The sequence below is a fragment of the Haliotis cracherodii genome, unplaced genomic scaffold (assembly GCF_022045235.1).
Source record: "Haliotis cracherodii isolate W230 unplaced genomic scaffold, xgHalCrac1.p SCAF_15, whole genome shotgun sequence".
Taxonomy (NCBI): Eukaryota; Metazoa; Mollusca; class Gastropoda; order Lepetellida; family Haliotidae; genus Haliotis; species Haliotis cracherodii.
Window position 1 is genome coordinate 17,187,486 of NW_027266270.1, and position 20,630 is coordinate 17,208,115.

General features: G+C 39.2%; 1 protein-coding gene across 1 annotated transcript in view; it reads right to left on the reverse strand.

Moving 5' to 3' along the window:
- Nucleotides 1-516: 516 nt before the first annotated feature.
- Nucleotides 517-20,630, reverse strand: part of LOC139462329 (uncharacterized) — a 28,960-nt gene continuing 8,846 nt past the window's right edge. Inside the window, exons 2-4 of the mRNA XM_071243971.1 lie at nucleotides 14,457-14,604; nucleotides 4,178-4,336; nucleotides 517-3,037 (exon numbers count right to left, since the gene is read on the reverse strand). Of these exons, the coding sequence (XP_071100072.1) occupies nucleotides 2,938-3,037; nucleotides 4,178-4,336; nucleotides 14,457-14,604 (407 nt within the window). The 3' untranslated portion in view covers nucleotides 517-2,937. The remainder of the gene's footprint in view (nucleotides 3,038-4,177; nucleotides 4,337-14,456; nucleotides 14,605-20,630) is intronic.

Below are 20,630 nucleotides of genomic sequence, written 5' to 3' on the forward strand. Positions count from 1 at the left end.
AATGAATTGTTGAAAATATTTCTTTCGTAAATATCACTGTAAATGTACACATAAATATAATTACAGATATTTGTAAATATAAATGAATTCAGCCCAGATGTTCAAAAGCCAATTGGATACATGTGTTACAGCCGTCATATGGCTGGACTATACCGGGAGCGTCGTTAAACTACTGCCAACTCCTATCACAAATTGTGTCTTAAATGTCATCTCGTCGCTGGGTGGCTGTGGTATTGCCGATACGACATTTCATTTATTTTGGTATATTGTAATTGTGAGCATAAGGTTTCTGCAGATTTATTTGACATTTATAATCACAATCACATCATCGATATATCAAAACCGTCGTCATAAATAATACGAAGAACAAGTTGTGGTCATCACGGACAGGAAAGCTGTCTCGGACATTTTATAAGGAACTGTTCTTCTCACCTTGCCTGCACCTATTGTTTAAGACACCATGTAGAATCTAGCGTGCTTAATTCCAAATCAATGGGGGGGGGGGGGGGGGGGGGGGATCTGAAAGGGTGGCTGTACCTTTCTATATCTGGTATTTGGGTTTTAATACTTAATTATTTTGATAGTTATTTTAAGCACTTCACGCTCAAAGGATGTTAAAGCACATCCGCTTCTTTCATATCTCTGTTGCGTTATATGGCATAATATGTGATTTTCTTTGTTAAACAATGATTGTAACTGTGATATATTGTATCTGTGGAAATTCAGTGGAAACTCATTGCATTGTATTTGGACAATATTAAATTGTCAAGAATGTTGTACTTTTTAATGTAAGCAGTGGTGAAGGCGTTATTATATTTAGATGGTCAAAATATCTGCAAACTTCCGGAACGGAAACTTCATGGATGGATCTCAAGCGATATAGAAACATGTGGAATATTCTGTGATGTTCTTGTGACACTGGACTCGGCTAGCACTGTGTGGAATCAGCTAGGAATGTGCTGGAAGCTAGTTAGGCTGTGGAGCAGGTGCGTGCCTATTTCAAATGAAATGACACCAAGAGTAGCTTTTGTGTGAAGAACACTTTTCACCCTGGTGATCAGCCCAGGCCTATCTCGGAAGCTTGACCAGTTGCGGTAAGATGATCATTATTCATATCATTGTCATTACCACCTCTCTCACATTCTATACTGCCATTAAATATTGTACTACCACTCCTTTGTGTACTGCTATTGTAATTGCTGTGCAGTAACTTGTATTGGTATAATACCATTATGTATGGTAATAAGAAAGAGCCGGGTGTTCTGTAACTCCTTGAGTATTATATAAGAGATTATATTTAAACAATCCTGTATCTCTATTTTATGGCATTTGAAATAGAACTATGTTTTATCTTTCTATATTTCTACTACAGATTACAAATTACAGAGGGGGCCTACATTTCTCGAGGTCAGTGTGTTTGATGTTTTTGGTTTGTTTATTTTCAGTCCATGTCATTTGGATAAAAAATAACGAATAAACATATTTTTATGATTAAAGAATATATTACAAGTTCACTGTATCGGCCTCGCTGTAACAATACACTGTCGGGCAAAGGAAGTATACAACCCTGTTTGAAAATGGCTAAAAATGAAACCTTCAAGAAATGGTTCTTCGATGGTGTTGTATTTGACACTGTGTATCTTTTAACGCTACAGTCTAAAATAACAATGTCATCGACGTAGATTATCCTTTCATCTTCTACTTTCATCTACGTAAATAGTATTACGTATGTGATATCTACGCACCATCTACAATCGAATTATCAACTTTTGTAATATTTTCTCTAGTAATCGACGATAGTTCCGGGTGCGTTCTATACAACCTCACTCGAATATGTTGAGTCTCATGATTTCTCCATTACGAAAATTAGGTGTCAAGGGTAAATCATGAACGTGAAGGGTGAAACTATGAAAACTATATCAAACCAATACTCGTCATCTTCTTATGAAGCACTGAAGGTACAATTCTGCAGTTTGTCTTTTTTATTTTCGCGCTGATATTTTGACAATTTGAAATGATCTCGGCATGTTGTCAAAAAATACGGAAAAGGCCACGTGAAAATAAACGACCAACATGTCGCCAAACATTCATCATATTGATAATAATAATCAACTTTATTTAAGATATAAATGTTGGTATAAACTAGTATCCCTGTCTGGGTCACGATACCTACGATTATAATATCACACACGTAGATGAAAGTATTTTCTACGTAGATGTACGTATAATCTTCGTAGATGATAATCTTGTTGTAGACAGTGGCATTAATAGTGAGTGAGTGAGTGAGTGAGTGGGTGAGTATGGTTTTACGCCGCTTTTAGCAATATTCCAGTAATATCACGGCGGGGGACTCCAGAAAATGGGCTTCACACATTGTACCCATGTCGGGAATCGAACCCGGGTCTTCGGCGTGACGAGCGAACGCTTTAACCACTAGGCTACCCGACCGCCCCGTGGCATTAATAGGTATCATATATGTGTTCAGACCTTCGGTTTGTAGTGTCTTGGCGATTGCATTCAGCCAAGTAACATTTTGATGACGTTTGTAATATTTTGTCAAATATATTTTTCAAGGGTATGCTTTCGCTTGCCCGACAGTTAATGTACAAGGTCCTATCCAGAAGGCAAACTACCGGTGCAGATCCGGGTTAGAATAGGTCTTCAGCAACCCATGCTTGCCGTAAAAGGCGACTAGCCGGATCGCGTGATCAGGATCGGGTTGTCAAGATCGCTGACTTGGTTGATGCATGTCATCGTATTCCAATTGCGTGGATCGATGCTCATGATTTCAATAACTGGATAGTCTGGTCCAGGTGCAGGCAGCGTGAGAATAACTCGTTGCATCAATAAGATATGATTAGTGACAACAACTTGCGTTAAACTATGATTAATTAATTTATGAATAACAGTATGCAGCCCGTGGTCGACTTAAATTTTCTAAAACCAAGCCAGGGGCATACTCTGGAGTTCCTCGCGACTGCTCTTTAGATCAGCTCTTCCCAAGCGCTTGTTGGTAAGGTCTTCTTTCTTTTCTCGGCTTAAAAGAGATGGTTAAAATAATGACGTCAAAACATTTGTTCAAATAAACGGACTCATATAGTTTTTCCATTATATGTTTCAAAACATAGGCAACAAAATTAGAATCTTGATATGAAAAATTCCCCCGCGAGCAGATTTCTGATGCAATTCTTAAAGTTATCATAGAATGACATTCATCTTCCTCAAATTACCACTGTGATCACAAACACTGAACCTATATTAATAGTGTTCCCTGCATGATTAATAGATTCGAAATAATGTGAGGCTGTTTTGTTGGTGTTTGTTTCTAAAGAAAATGGACAAATGTGATCGGAATTGAATTGAGTGAGTGTGTTTGGTTTAACGCTGCTTTAAACAATATTCCAGTTATATTGCGGCATGTCAGCTTAATGTGGGGGGAAAGCCCGAAGTGATGCAGGTCTCAGACGTTTACCACTTCGGTGTATGGTGCTGACAAACCTAGAAACATAATCGGGGCGAACCGGGATTCGAACCCACAATCATAGGTTTCTGGCGTGTCCAAGGGACGCAACTCTGCACAGCGAATCGAGGCGCTTTGGACGACTGGGCCACCCGTGCCCCCGATGGGAATTGAAGTACACCCTCAGCACTGCCGACACTCATTGGACACTGAAAACCGTATGAAAACTGAAAAACTGGATTTTGTATCGATATTAAATATGTTTCGGCTACAGTTACATGTACAAAACTATTTTTTTTAAATTTAACACTATGGGTATGATTTAAAGAAAACGAAAAACACCTTGCAACACTGTAATTTTCGTGGCAGACAATTTCCTTTTGCACATTACTTTACAAGATTTTAAGGGACAGTTTATTTCCTTCGATAAATTCCCAGGAACACGTCCCCCAAGCAATCTAGTGAACCATGGAAAGGGCGAATATCTTGCCACCTGATGCATTGGAATGTAGAGTTGCTGAGAGGAGAGCAGAAAGTGGGTGGTAGCTTTTGACACTACCGTGACACCCAAGGGTTCTGACAAAGGCTCTGCCAATCGGAGCGTCTGGGATTCGAACCAACGATCCTGCTTCAAATGAGGGGCACAACTCTGCACGTCGCATTGCGCTGCTATTGGCCACCAGGCCACTCGTACCCCGTGCGATTGTAGATACTTACGCGAAACATTTGATGCCACATTTTCTAGCCACCCGATCAGCAGCTTGTCTACAAGTTTCTGCCTGAAAGAAGTCCCCCTCTCTGGTCAGTAGGCAGAATACCAGGGCGAAGCTCAAAATGGTCAGGCATACAAATCCCCATAACATCACCTGGTCTTTGCTGCAACAAAAGGAGATACGTGTTAATGTGAAAAAATTCTGTTTGTTTTTTTACTCAGAAACATTCCAGCAAGAGAGTCAGGCCCCGGAAAACAAGCTGATGGTATTACAAAAAAAACTCTGTTTTGTTTGTATGTTGTTTAACGCCACATTCGGAATATTCCAGCTATATGAGCGGTGTGTAAAGAATCTGGACCAGATCAATCTGTTGTTGATTCTGAGTAAGTAAGGATAAGAACTTATGGAGGAACAACTTCTTTATTGCAATTAAGAGCGACGTTTCGGTGTAGGTTCTAACACCGTTATCAAGCAAGTGATATACAGAATGTATTGGCAAGTATATAAACAAGTAGGAGACAATGTTTATACTGTAGAGTACATATTGTTGTACTGGAGTAGAGAAGCCTGTTATGTACACACAAGGGTAGTGATGACAATCATCGGTGAAGTCAGTGATGTAAACAACGGGATTAAGGCTGATTGGGGTCTTTGATGAGTTGATGGTACGCCGGGGGTATGTAATGTTGATTGACGGCTGGAGTCTTTTGATGTTGATGGCTTCTTGTAGTTTCCTGATCTTGAAGTCTTTGAGGTTGGTGGCGAGGGTCGCTCTTAATTGTAATAAAGAAGTTGTTCATCTATAAATTCTTATCCTTACTTAGTACTCCAACTTCTAAATGCCTATCAAAGAAGTGATTCTGAGTAGTAAATATATCCTTATGAATCGTTAAATTGACACGTAAAGCCAAAAGATGTCACCTATCAAAAGAAAAGAAAAACTTGCGTATGTATAAGATTAATGAGTTACTATAAAATAGCTAAGCCTGAAAATAATATTTTTTTGAGATTACAATAACATGTGCAAAATACATGGTAGTATACAGATATACGCGACAAATCACATTTCCACATTCACAAGAAGTCTCTGCAAAAAGCATAGGTCAATAACCGATAAATTCAGATGAGGTCGATATTTATTGAAAAAAAATGATAAGAGCGATGGACAAATTGACAGAGCCCACTTCTTGAACGTTGTTTGATAAATAAAAAACGACAGATCCCTTTACTTAATCTTAAGAAAACGCAACTGAGCGCAGGGTCCATTATACGATTCAGACTACATCATGAGAATGGGTCACTATCAAATAGTGATGATACCAGGTGTTCGCGAAAAGGTGGGCGTATACTCCCACCAGTGGCACCCTTTACAAACACATGAAAAGAAAAATCCATTGTTCACTTGAAAAAGACCACATTGTGCAAGTCAAAATAGGGAACTGTATCTGAAAACAATCTCATTCATTCAATATATTTTATTCCTTCGCGATAACTCTCTGCCCGAAAAGCCGAAGCCTGGAGCCATCATTGGTTCGTCCATGTGGTTTTCATCACTATTTTGCCTTTTGCGCTTAGTTGAGACTATTTAGACTGATTGTTCTCTAGAGTTTTATATTCCAGGTGAGTGAACGCCACATTAATATGAATTTTCCAACAGCCGGTATAATTAGCCTTTGATGTTTTCATGGCAACAAATGTCATACTCGAAAACAGACTCTGATATCACATATGCTCTATCTGAAATATCACCACACTTTCTGGGCGTCGCTGATTGGCTACTCAGGAAATGAAGGCGGAGTTGGCCGATAACTGGGACGCCCTCACACAAAAAGATGTAACAACATGAAACGAAGCCCGGAGAAATAGCAACATTTTAACCGAGTCCGTTGGGATACAATGAAGAAAAATGTTGACAAAAAGAGGTACTGATATTTGTCATCTGATTAAAAACAGTTTGGCCTCTTACCTGTGCCAAATAAGAAAATGTGGCCTAATTAGTGTTGTTAAATGGAGCACCAAACCATTCAATTCTGACAAGAGGTCATATTCGATCCCCTCTTGGTCAGCCATTTTGAAATAATAATAATAATAATAATAATAATAATAATTTCAGGGCGATTCTTTTAGTCCTTTGCTTTTCTGTTTGTCACTAAATCCCTTAAGCATTTTGCTCAGCAAAGGGGAAGGTTATCATCCGAGACCTTCTTTACACAGATTCCCAACACCCCTTATTCACCGCCTTTACATGGATGACCTTGAACTCATTGCCAATGGAGGATCTACACACAAAAAACAGATTCTGCTTGTCGAGTCCTTTTCTAATGATATCGGCATGTCCTTTGGACTCGACAAATGCAACATTCTTCATTTGAAATGTGGCAAGTTTGAAGAGGGAAGATCAGTCAGTTTACTTGGTGGAGGAGTTATTGACTATCTCGTGGAAGGTCAGGACTAAACGTACTTCGGGATGCAGATTAAGGAAAAAATCCAGAATGCCCATATCAAGGAAAGGCTTCCGTCAGAGAACAAAAGAGTTCAGATTTGAACGCTCGCAATAAAGTTAAAGCCACAAATACTTATGCTGTGCCCGTCCTTGAGGTGTTGTTAATTGGACGAAACAAGAAATTCAGGGTATTGACACCCTCACTCGCAGAATCATGGCAGACAATAGATCCCACCAACCTCGCTCTTCCCTCAATCGCTTATATTTACCAATCATTACGGAAGGGCGTGGTTTGTTTAACGTTGGGACTCTTCATGATAGAATTGTTTTGTGCACCTTTGCACACATTTATTTGTCTGATGATCCTCTTGTGAAGCTTGTCAAGACTCATGATGAAAACAAGGCATTCCACAGTTTTCTCCTCAATTAGCTCTAAATTTTCAGTTCTTTTTTCTTTAAGATCAAAATTAAACTAATCAAACTTTGGCACCCAACGAGCAGATATTTTAATCATCTGTAAATGTTGATGGACGTCCTGACCTAGGGTCATCAACAAGTCTTGTTCTCCCAGCCTTAAACATAGCTGTCCAACATTTAACAGTGGAATACCTAGGCCACCTATCCCCACACACTTGCGACATGCGGTCATGAATTTCATGGCGAGTACTTTTCTCTAAAGTTAAAAACTCGATGACTGCTCAGAACTCGTTCTTTTCCATTTCTGTGTTCATTTGGACGCCTATCAACTGGCTGTCACTAATATACAAACGGCCTCAACAGACCAAATACACTTGCAATTAACTATTCGAACGATGCACTACACTGACTAGTTTACTTTGTTATGAACCATTGTTGCAAGTTAGTCAGGCTTAAAACCTTTCGACCAGCTTTCGTATTAGTGTTAAAACGTTGTGAAGAATGAGGTTACAAGCTTAAAGTTCGAAAGTATTGATATCAATACAACAATTTAGATGATCATTTTCATTTTTTAAGGTAGATACGTTTTAGTACGCCTACTCCCTGAAATGTGAGTGAGTGAGTCAGTGAGTGTGTTATTACGCCGGTTTAGGGAAATAATTCTAGCATATATCACGTCGGGGGACTACAGAAATGGGCTTCACCAATAGTACTCATGTGGGGAAACGAACCCGGGTCTAACGGCGTGACGAGCGAACGCTTTCACCGCTAGACTACCCTGAAATGTATATTATTCTCTATCCACAAACAACACATTTACAAACCTGAGGAAACAATCATTCAATGTCATTCGAAGCATTTTTTCTGATTGTTTAAATTTAGACTCAAAATGAATGCAGAGGGTAATCCAGAGAGCGAACGCTTTAACCTCTTGGCTACCCTGAAATGTATATTATTCTCTATCCACATCGTTCCTGTTTGATATTAACAAACCTGAGGAAACAATCACTCATTGTCATTCGAAGCAATTTTCTGTGATTGTTTAAATTAGACTCAAAATGAATGCAGAAGTTAATCTAGACATCGGTTCGCCCAAACTATATTGTGAAAACAGTATATGACCACAAATGTATAGAATATTTAAACCCACTGTTTTAGGTTTACAATAAAAAAGGCAATACATTGGGTCAAATATGTGACAGCAACAACGAGTAACAGGCCCTAGCGTTAATGTTGTTGCACTCACGACTGTTCAGAATATTGTCACTATGGAATGTCTTGAAAGAGGCATGTCTCCGTTCTTGAACCCAGAATAGTGTTGAAAGGTGGCAAGAATTCGATGTTTCCAGACAGGTATCCAATCCGCACTTGGAAATTATATCAGAACTAAAGTCGGGTCGGAAAGACCTCGAATATAGGTACAGCCTTAATTCTAGAAAATGTCCCATCCAGAAACATCTAGAACGATCAAACCTGACCAATTAAAAAAAACACCTTATAGGCCATGTCGTTCCAGTGGTTGCATTCAACCAAGTAGCTGACCACCCGATCCATTTAGTCGTCTCTTATATACAACAAACGTTGCTGGATACTTCGGTTTCTATTTGGACTCTCCAAGGGTCTGTGAGAATTATCGAGAATATAATATGAATAGTGTACGAGTAAATGGAATATCGATACTTTTCATAAGTAGGCTAGAAAATATTATGTTCAACATTTGTACGTAATGCAATAGAGAAGTGTAAAGAGCCGAATGTGTTTAAACATGACACAAGTCGTTTTGTAGAGGTCAATACAGAGGTCCTCATTGTCTTTCACATGGCTGAAAGGTTCTAGTTGTTCGTCACGTGACACAAATGTTAACAGAATGGAACGGGTGCAGTGGAACTTGACAACTCCAATGAACCAAAACGGGGCTATTTTCTTATTGTGGCTGATCTTTATCGGGCAATAGCGTGACTTCATAGTTGAACGTACAGGACGCCAAAGATCTAGATTCTATTTCCAACACGGACATTTTGGTGTTTAGACCAGCCTTAAGATGTTTGCTGTTCAAAATATGCGGATGATGCTTTAGAGATCAGAAACAAACAGTGCGCCTCAACCATTTTTCGTTTCGGCAATTATCAAAGCCAAAACACTTCCCGAAATCTTTACCAATCGCGTACCATTGCAATAACTCACATTGCAAACTCATATTTACTTTAGAGCACACACGTACGCAAAACAAAGAGCAAAACTGAAAACATCAGTTAATTTAAATGTCAAAAGGTGAGCTACTTCAGACATTGATATTTTACACAAGACATCATAGGGCAAATATCTGTAGGGGGTTCTTAAGAAACATGTTTCAGATAGGCGTGTTTACCCAAATCTGACGTCTGTGTGCTAATGTCATCCGATGAAGGGAGGTCCTGCTGTTCAAGGTTCATCGTGTTAATTGAAACAAGTCTGAACATTGGAGAATCAATCAGAGATATCATGTTAGGTTTTATAACAACACTAATGGCTTTTGGAGCCAATCACGTTCTTGTAAATCAGCAGGGCAAATTCTGTTGTTAACGGCTGGAGGCAAGAAACGAGATACGGTCATTAAAACATGAACCAAAACCTTCTAAAGTACCACCATATGTGTGTGTGTGTGTGTGTGTGTGTGTGTGCGTGCGTGCGCGCGCGCGCGCGTGTGTGTATGTATGTGTGTGTGTGTGTGTATGTATGTGTGTGTGTATGTATGTATGTGTGTGTGTGTGTGTGTATGTATGTATGTATGTATGTATGTATGTATGTATGTATGTATGTATGTGTGTGTGTGTGTGTGTGAGTGTGTGTGCGTGCGTGCGTGCGTGCGAGCGTGCGTGCGTGCGTGCGTGCGTGCGTGCGTGCGTGCGTGCGTGCGTGTGTGTGTGTGTGTGTGTGTGTGTGTGTGTGTGTGCGTGTGAATGCCACTTAGAGTGAACCCTGATTATCTGGATAGTGCGGATTAACATATTTCCAGATGAACGAATAACGAAAACGTAGTTTTTTCTCTTTCTATAGATTCCTTTTAAGGTTCCCATTTGTCCTCGCATTCATAGGGTAGTACAGTGGGGATTGCAGGCCATAGATCCAAGTTCGATTCTTGACATGGGAAGTTTGTGTGACGCCTACTGATATTGGGCTGGTTATACAGTCGACTCGTGTGCCCTACACCCGGTTATTTGTAAGTTGAAAAGGAACGTTTACGTCCACCTCCAGAGGCCTTCCACATCTGGAAAGCCCTGCACCTTTCATTCGGGACTCCTAGAAGGGACATCGCGGCCTTGTCGAGTGGTCGCTTTGTTGCGACATCGCTTTAGTCGATTTTGTAAGTTTTAGCGTGTTTTGGGTAGGGGCGACAACGTGACAATGTCCCTTGCTCGGATTTTATAATTTATTGCTTTTGAAACAACGTGGAGTAATGAAATCAGTTCATCCCTTCTTTTATTTCATAATGACATTGGTCCTTCATCTTACTTCATATATTGTTTGTGGTCATTCATCTTACTGCATATATTGTATATGGCCATTCATCTTACTTCATATATTGTATATGGTCATTCATCTTACTGCATATATTGTATACGGTCATTCATCTTACAGCATATATTGTATATGTTCTTTCATCTTACTTCATATATTGTATATGGTCATTCATCTTACAGCATATATTGTATGTGGTCATTCATCTTATTGAATATATTGTATGTAATTCATCTAACTGCATATATTGTACATGGTCATTCATCTTACTTCATATATTGTATAGGGTCATTCATCTTACATCATATATTGTATGTCATTCATCTTATTGCATATATTGTATATGGTCCTTCATCTAACTGCATATATTGTATATGGTCATTCATCTTACAGCATATATTGCATATGGTCATTCATCTTACTGCATATATTGTATGTGATTCATCTTACTTCATATATTGTATATCATTCATCTTACTTCATATATTGTATGTCATTCATCTTACTTCATATATTGTATATCGCCATTCATCTTACTGCATATATTGTATGTCATTCATCTTACTGCATATATTGTATATGGTCATTCATCCTCTTCATATATTGTATATGGTCCTTCATATTACTGCATTTATTGTATGTGGTCATTCATTTTACTGCATTTATTGTATGTGGTCATCCATCTTACTTCATATATTGTATATGGTCATTCATCTTACTGCATATATTGTATACGGTCATTCATCTTACAGCATATATTGTATATGTTCTTTCATCTTACTTCATATATTGTATATGGTCATTCATCTTACTGCATATATTGTATACGGTCATTCATCTTACTTCATATATTGTATGTCATTCATCTTACTGCATATATTGTACATGGTCATTCATCTTATTGAATATATTGTATATGGTCATTCATCTTACAGCATATATTGTATGTCATTCATCTTACTGCATTTATTGTATGTCATTCATCTTACTGCATATATTGTACATGGTCATTCATCTTACTTCATATATTGTATATGGTCATTCATCTTACTTCATATATTGTATATGGTCATTCATCTTACTTCATATATTGTATATGGTCCTTCATCTTACTGCATATATTGCATATGTTCCTTCATCTTACTGCTTATATTGTATGTGGTCATTCATCTTACTGCATATATTGTATGTGGTCATTCATCTTACTGCATATAATGTATATGGTCATTCATCTTACTGCATATATTGCATGCCATTCATCTTACTTCATATATTTTATGCCATTCATCTTACTGCATATATTGCATATGGTCATTCATCCTACAGCATATATTGTATGTGGTCATTCATCTTACTGCATATATTGTCTATGGCCATTCATCTTACTTCATATATTGTATATGGCCATTCATCTTACTGCATATATTGTATGTCATTCAACTTACTGCATATATTGTATATGGCCATTCATCTTACTTCATATATTGCATGCCATTCATCTTACTTAATATATTGTATGTCATTCATCTTACTGCATATATTGTATGTGGTAATTCATCTTACTGCATATATTGTATATGGTCATTCATCTTACTTCATATATGGTATATGGTCATTCATCTTACTTCATATATTGTATGTGGTCATTCATCTTACTTGATATATTGTATATGGTCATTAATTTTACTGCATATATTGTATGTGGTCATTCATCTTACTGCATATAATGTATATGGTTATTCATCTTACTTCATATATTGCATGCCATTCATCTTACTTCATATATTTTATGCCATTCATCTTACTGCATATATTGTATATGGTCATTCATCTTACTGCATATATTGTATGTGGTCATTCATCTTACTGCATATATTGTATATGGTCATTCATCTTACTGCATATATTGCATGCATATGCCATTCATCTTACGTCATATATTGTATGTGGTCCTTCATCTTACTGCATATATGACTATTAGCAATATTACTGTATATGAGTCGATGGCCCAATCCATCATGTATAAAATACTACTGCTGACAGGGAGCTGTAAGACAGATCCGGATTAGAGTCTATTTAATCCTGGGAATTCAGATTTAGCTTTGTTCATCCCGAAAGCGTAATATCGATTCTCCTAATCAGAGACCCCGTGTGATATAGCTGGAGCATGTTGTGGCCTCATAGCAACGTCCTTCAATCAATAATGATGTCACAAAGCAACGCGCACGAAACTGCATTGTAGCCCTCGTAATCCGGATAAACAAAGGTCCGGGTTAACGATCGTGTTTACAAGGGTAATATAAGATAGATACGCGATAAATCGCAAAGAGCAACGAAGAGCGAAGCGCGGTTTATTTCACGATAAAACATTCTTCTGTCATGACGTCATTTCTGGAGATTCGAACATGCGCTCTTAACGTAATGGCGTCGTCTATTGGACGACGTTATTCTTGAGAGAGAAATGTCTCGTGAGTTGTTTCCCCATAGATGTACCCTGGGTACGCAGATAAACGCAGTGGCCGAACGATCGCATCCAAAAGTGGGAGAGATATGACAATCGGTATAAGGAGAAAAGGTACAGATAATCGAAGTGAGGATTGTGAGGATAAGCGGGAAATACCAAATTTAACCCATCTGTTCGAAAAAGGACTTGTCCGACATTGCCGAGTTTGGAATCCATTCAGGAAATTATTATTATTAAAATTAAGGTAACTAGTTTTAAAGCGGGAGCTGTTCATCGTAAATAAAATATTGCAGGGATAATATACCACTCGGGGCGCAGTATAAACGTCGTGTTTCCAGCAATAGACGCTGGCTTTCTGGATTTAAAGGGGATCAGACTAATGAGGTTCCACTATATATAGTTAACGTCAATCTGTCTCCTGATGTCATAAGCCTATACCTATTACAGACCCATATTTATGTCATTGCCTTATGCCATGGATAAATAACTGTGAATTAACGCTCATATCGGGAGGTCCGGTTCTTTGTTTATAATATAACGGCGTCTTGCAGTTCCTGGTTTTTCAGCGATTGATGTTGATGTGGAGAATTTTGGTTTGTTGGCAGGGAATATCGTGGTCGGGATGGTAATAATATAATTTTTGTAAATCAATACAATCGTTTGTAAACATATCAGCATGTCTAAATTAACTCGATACAGGCCAGCTGATAACGTGGTTGTTATCCATTAAGAAATATCACGTACAGTAAACTACGGTTATAACGAACACGCTTATAACGAACTGACGGATATAACGAACTAACCTTTTAGTCCCGACTATTTGCTGTAGTTATGCTGGAAATGTGCTTATAACGAACTACGGTTATAACGAACTTAAAATAATCGTCCCTTTGAGTTCGTTATAACCGTAGTTTACTGTACTAATAATCTGTCATGTTTCGTTTCGGTTGTAGGTGCCAGGAGTAGAGTTGTCCGGAAGACTGTCAAAATTTCTCTTGGGGTTTCTGATAGACCTTATACGCTTATCATCTTGTCAGTGAGTGAGTGGGCTCACTCACTCACTTACTCATCATAGTTGGGTAAAATTGGGTTTCACGTCGCGTATAGGATTAGTGCATTGAGATTGCGACGTGCATGCACGTGTGTTTGTCTGAGTGTGGCTGCTTGTACTGGTCAGGAATGATGCCTATTTATAATACTAGCTTACTGAGATAACATGCCGCAGTTTAACATGAATACCCCATTCAAACACAGTATACTGACTCTGAGCTGACTAGTCCTTCTTTAAGCCCCTTAATGTCGCGCGCCAGACAGGGTAACAACAAGTACCATCTTTTGGGATGTCGCGGTCGGGGATCAAACCCCGGACCTACTGCTCTCTGGGCGGACGCTCTATCGCTAGACCACGGGGGCAGTAAACTCACAATATATTAACACAGTATTGTTAACTGGTATACATACAATGTCTTCTCGTCTTCGGCCTCACAGCATTTGTGGGTGTCATCTGTCTGGCAGCACAGTGGCAACTCAGGGTCGTTACAATAGTATGTGTTCCCATCAGCCTCGCCCAGGACTTCTTCTTTCAGGCACAAACCGTTCTCGTCCGCTTCTGGAACACAATCCACAGCATGTTCTATCATATATGTCATATTTGCGCTACATGCAAAAACACAAGCAGCCCCACTATTTAAAGTCTGGAAGTTAATTTAAGGTACCGACGTTTACTACAATATCTGAAAAACTATTGGACCTATTCCAGTCAGAGTTGTTTTGAGATTATTAAACAGTCATACATAACTGGATATTACATTTAAAGACAATCGGTGCATGAATAAAAAATCTGTCTATTTAGCTATCACTATATTTCATCAACAACCAGACCTGTTCGTCACAGGTGGAACGAGCATTCACAGCCATCTGCATAATGCTACCCTAGACTAACATATAGTCTCTGAAATGAACATATCATACAGAAAATAAAAATCTAATAAAAAGGGAGCCCAGTGATTTTCTTCATACTGCAGTAATCTAGACTTGCCAAACATTATAGACTTGCATGGGCTGTAGTTCATATAAATGTATCAGGGTCTGTAAGACAGACTAAATGCTACCCCTGCGTCACAGGGCCATATGACACAGTTGAACCAATCAACTCAACTCGAAAGGTTGCACGGGAATCACGCACGCACGAATACGGTGTTCATGATGTCTCAGCGCAGGTATCTTTCCGCTGATGCGAAAGGTTTCGTTGTTAAAATATTTGAATACTTTAAGGCTGAAAGTGAAAGACGTTCGCCCTTCTTTGACATTTACATGAAAAGAACAAGTACATGAAAAGAACAATTCATGCGTTACAGCTTCCCAAACAAACGATAATTAAGATTTTGAACTCTCCTGAAAATGCATGCTCCCCTGCACATCCCTTAGGGGGCATCTCAAAACAGGAAAGGAAATTAAAATGAGATTCCTTTGATAAAAAAAGTTGTCAGGGACGTGAATCGGCGGTTAACACGAGAAAATGAATTGATTTCAACTCGAAAACTAAAACAAATTCTCCTTACAGAGCATGACTTTGATATTTCCAAATGGACCATTTGTAAACTCCTTTCCAAATTTGGATATCAGTGCAAAAGGACAAAAGGATCGAAACAAGCAATGTGTGAACGACCAGATATCATTCGTTTGCGTATCAATTATTTGCGCACTATTAAAAAGAAACGAGAAGAAGGCTACGAGCCTGTCTATTTGGACGAAACCTGGGTTAACGCCTGCCACACAGCGGCTTACTAATAGTCTCAGCCAGATACCAGAGAGCCACAGCGCAAGATCCCCCTGGTAATGGGGAGCGCCTGATTGTCCTCCATGCAGTCTCCCACAGAGGTTTCCTCCCTGTGTGTTATCTAGTGTTCAGATCCAGATCTACAGATGGCAGAGACTTCCATACCGAGATGAATGGTCAGGTTTTCACTGTGTATGTTGAGGAGCAGCTCCTCTTAGCACTGCCTGATAAATCCTTGGTGGTTATGGACAATCACTATCACAGTTGTCGAGATCCTATTAACCGTTGTCCAACCTCAAATTCCACCAAAGGTGAGATATGTCAGTGGTTGGACAACAACCGCATTGCTCGGCCAACGAAAGCCAAAAAAACTGACTACTACCAACTGGTTCTTCAGAATAAACCCCGCCCTCTTATGTGATTGACAGAACACGGTCACCAAGTGCTTAGTCTTCCTCCTTACCATTGTGACTTGAATCCCATCGAACTAAACTGGGGTGATTTGAAAAATATGGTCGCACGGCAAAATAATTTTGAGAGGGAAGTATCTAGTGAGTTGTCATAGATATAGCTTGGCAAGGTAAATAAACGCAATGGCCGAATTATCACTTTCAAATGTGGTCGTTATATAATGATAGACGTTATTAGGGGAAAAGGTACATATTGTCACCATTCGCAATCAAAAATCTCCAATAAGAAATAAACGACTCGTGGTCGCTGCTTATTGTAAAACACTGACGGGATAATATACCACTCGGAGTGTTTTAGTTCACTCCCACTCGTCATTTATTTCTTATCAGAGTGAGTGAGTTGGGTTTAACGCCGCTTTTAACAGTATTCCAGTCATATCACGGCGTGTCAGCTTAATGTGGGAGGAAAGCCCGAAGTGATGCAGGTCTCAGACGTTTACCACTTCGATGAAACCCACGAGCACGGGTATGGTGCTGACAAACCTAGAAACATAATCGGGGCGAACCGGGATTCGAACCCACAATCATAGGTTTCTGGCGTGCCCAAGGGACGCAACTCTGCACAGCGAATCGCGGCGCCTTAGACGACTGGGCCACCCGTGCCCCCATTTCTTATCAGAGGGTATTATTGAACATTGTATGTTCTTTGCATAACATATACATGTAAAATGAACATACTTATGTCGGCTTCACTCGTTACCTGGTACCGCCTGTTGTTTCAATCTTCTGCTGTTTCTTCATGTTTCAAATAAAACAATCCAAAATACAAACAATTCTTTATGAAGTGATTTAATAGTTCTGTATTGTCTGTTGATAAATTTTCGATATAGTTATTTAAAGATAACAAACTAATATGAGATATATAATTTCTGTTGTCGCAAAGGGTATTTGCACGTGTGAAAAATATATTTTGTTATTCAGGATAAATCTTCAACATCTGTTTTTGCATATTGTTTTGAAATGTCTCGCGTAAGGAACACCTTCATTCTTTTCAATATAGAAATTTATTCCACTACTTTAAACATCATTTATCTATTTTACATTATGTGAACGGCTAAACAATTAAACAATTCGTGTGTGGCTTTAAGGCAAGTTTGACGTAAACACAAACTGACTGGTCAATATCAACTATCCGTTTCAAACAAAACCCAGATATTACAGGCATGCAAATTATTTTGTAATATGTATCACCAGATGCTGTTGTGAACCAATACACATGTCGTACTCAAACATCATTATGGAAATATAAACTGTCAACGCTAGAAAATAACCAGTTTCCTACGAAACATGTTTCATCAGTGGGCGTAAAAGGCAATCAATAGTGATGAGTGAGTGAGTTGGGTTTAACTCCGCTTTTAACAATATTACAGTTATATCGCGGCGTGTCAGCTTAATGTGGGAGGAAAGCCCGAAGTGATGCAGGTCTCAGACGTTTACCATTTCGGTGAAACCCACGAGCACGGGTATGGTGCTGACAAACCTAGAAACATAATCGGGTTGAACCGGGATTCGAACCCACAATCACAGGTTTCTGGTGTGCCCAAGGGACGCGACACTGCACAGCGAATCGCGGAGCCTTAGACGACTGGGCCACCCGTGCCCCTCAATAGTGATGAACATAATATGAATGGATCACTGAAATTCAGTGATGACACCAGGTGTTCGCAACAATGTAAGCCTTTGCCTCAGGTGGATATCCAAAGTAATGCCGAAAACGTAAGCTCTTAGTATTCTTGTTTACAAGCTGGGGCATTGCCAATATCATAAGTGTAAAATGTATATCTATACGTAAAACACATTAACAATTAAGAGAGAGTATTTTATATCTGGAACGGTTTCTGCACACGAAGTAGATATTTGAGATTAAATTATTCACACAAAGTTGCTATATTTGTTAAGTTTTGCCTGTGTTTGTTTGAACATGCCCCCATTGACTTTTATACACAAAGGGTACCAAATATCGTAAAATCATTTCTATATAGAAATAAAATATCAATATAATTTTCTATAAACATTAAAAAAACAATACAAAAACATATCTGGTTCAAGAATTGTCTATAATCTTTATTTAATATGTGGGACAAAACCCTTTCCATATTAATAAGAAATGTCTGCAAAATGCAAATTCAAATAGAACAACAGATCAAACTAAAGTAATCTCAGCCTAGGCCCAAGTCACCCTACAGTAATCTTAGCCTAGGTGCAAGTCACTCAAAAGTGATCTCAGCCTCAGCCCGAACCACTCTAGAGTAATCTTAGCCTAGGCCCAAAGCACTTTAGAGTGATCTCAGCCTTGGCGCAAGTCACTCTAGAGCAATATCAGCTTAGGCCCGAACCATTTTAGAGTAATCTCAGCCTAGGCCCGTCACTCTTGAGTAATCTCAGCCTAGGCCCGTCACTCTTGAGTAATCTCAGCCTAGGCCCGTCACTCTAGAGTAATTTCAACCTAGGCCCAAGTTACTCCAGAGTGATCTCAGCCTAAGCCCGAACCACTCCAGAGTGATCTCAGCCCAAGCACATTAGAGTAATCTCAGCCTTGGCCCAAGCACATTAGAGTAATCTCAGCCTTGGCCCAAGACACTCCAGAGTGATTTTGTTTAGTTGTCCAGTGTAACAGCCTCATGTCATTGAAGCATCAACACTTCAATAAACGTAGCATGGGTATGGCCACCATAAGAAGCGTTCTGCTGTTCTCCGTCATTGGCGTTCACCGTCCACCACCGACACCATGTCATTGGCTCGTCTGCTTTTGAATCAATGTCAGAAATCGTCAGTTCTTTTATGGGGTGAGATCAGATTCAGTGTCTCCAGACGGGATGACCTAAAAGGCGTTCAAAGTTTACACTGAATCCTCCGCTTTGTTTGATGATCACTTGGCAAAGAAAACGCTAAAGGACAAAATGGCCTCTGTCAAACTCCTTGTCAAGTGATCTAGATACATGTACGTATGTTTATCAATAGTCATGTATCATGGTGACAGATCGGTAAGTATCATACGAAGTCTCTCTCTCTCTCTCTCTCTCTCTCTCTCTCTCTCTCTCTCTCTCTCTCTCTCTCTCTCTCTCTCTCTCTCTCTCTCTCTCGCACGCACGCACGCACGCACGCACCACACCCGATTGCAAACAGGACAAAGAATAGAGTCAAGCAGTGCCCCGACAGGTTGTTATGTATCTTGCCGGCTTGCGTGTCCTTCGTCACGTGATAAGAAACAGTTAGATCTCGGGAGATCTCGCGAACTGGCATATGAACTATTGTATAATGATATCGATGTGTGCGATACAAGTATGTATTCTCTCGTGTCCAAAAAACGTGATATCGTCACTAACATCAATAAATCGAACATTTCTTGTCCTTAAAATTTAAAAGTACACTGACGAGAATATCACGCGAACTACCCGCAAGGCTGAACTCATTAACCTGCCTCCGAACACCCGAGTTTCTTGAGCGCAGGTTCGCTTCTTTTCCATTGTGATCGATCCTCTTTGAACCTCAGAATAAACATTCGGTTATATAGTGTTATCATGTATTAAATCAGAAATTGTTTATTTACCGTCTTTTTTTTATTTTGTCAAATAATTATAAAACGTATCAGTAGAAAAATCTCATTTGATTGAAGCCATCTCATTATTCGACTTTCTCTCTGTGATCATCTCTACAGCCCACTTAACCCCTGCTATGGAAGAAATGGATTTCAGAAAAAATATATTATCTCTACAACACATTAACAGAAATAACACGCAAATTCGACATCACTCTTTTCAACCGATCTCATCACATCAGGATATTTGATTGATGTAAACTAATACAACATTATTCAGCATGGCGCATCTCAAAGATTTATTCCGTTAAAAGACGGTGTATTGATGCGGAATACAAGGAATTCATTGATTCGTTTAAAATTAAATGAGTTTTGGACGAGACGGAGGCAGCAATGACAATATCAAATTCTGTCAGAGACAAAGATTGCAAGACGCCTTGTGGTTCTCCTCAGTCACCTCAGCGGCAGGTGATGTAAGACCACTGGTTAAATATATTGATTAAATATGTGTAGTTTACATCAGCCTTGGTTACAGAATCGCTACTCAATGTAGCCGAGTTGATGTTTGCGCATTTCCGGGTTTTTTTTTTTGCCAGTGAGCAACTCTCCTCTTATTTGCTGCGTCTGTTGGTGTGAGTGAGTGAGTATGGTTTTATCCCGCTTTTAAGCAATATTCCAGCAATATCACGTCGGGGGACAACGGAAATGGGCTTCACACATTGTACCCATGTCGGGAATCGAACCCGGGTCTTCGACGTGACAAGCTAAGGCTTTAATCACTTGGCTACCCGACAGTAGCTGTTGGAATAATTATGGTTAGATCATATTAAATTTTGGCAAATGTCTTA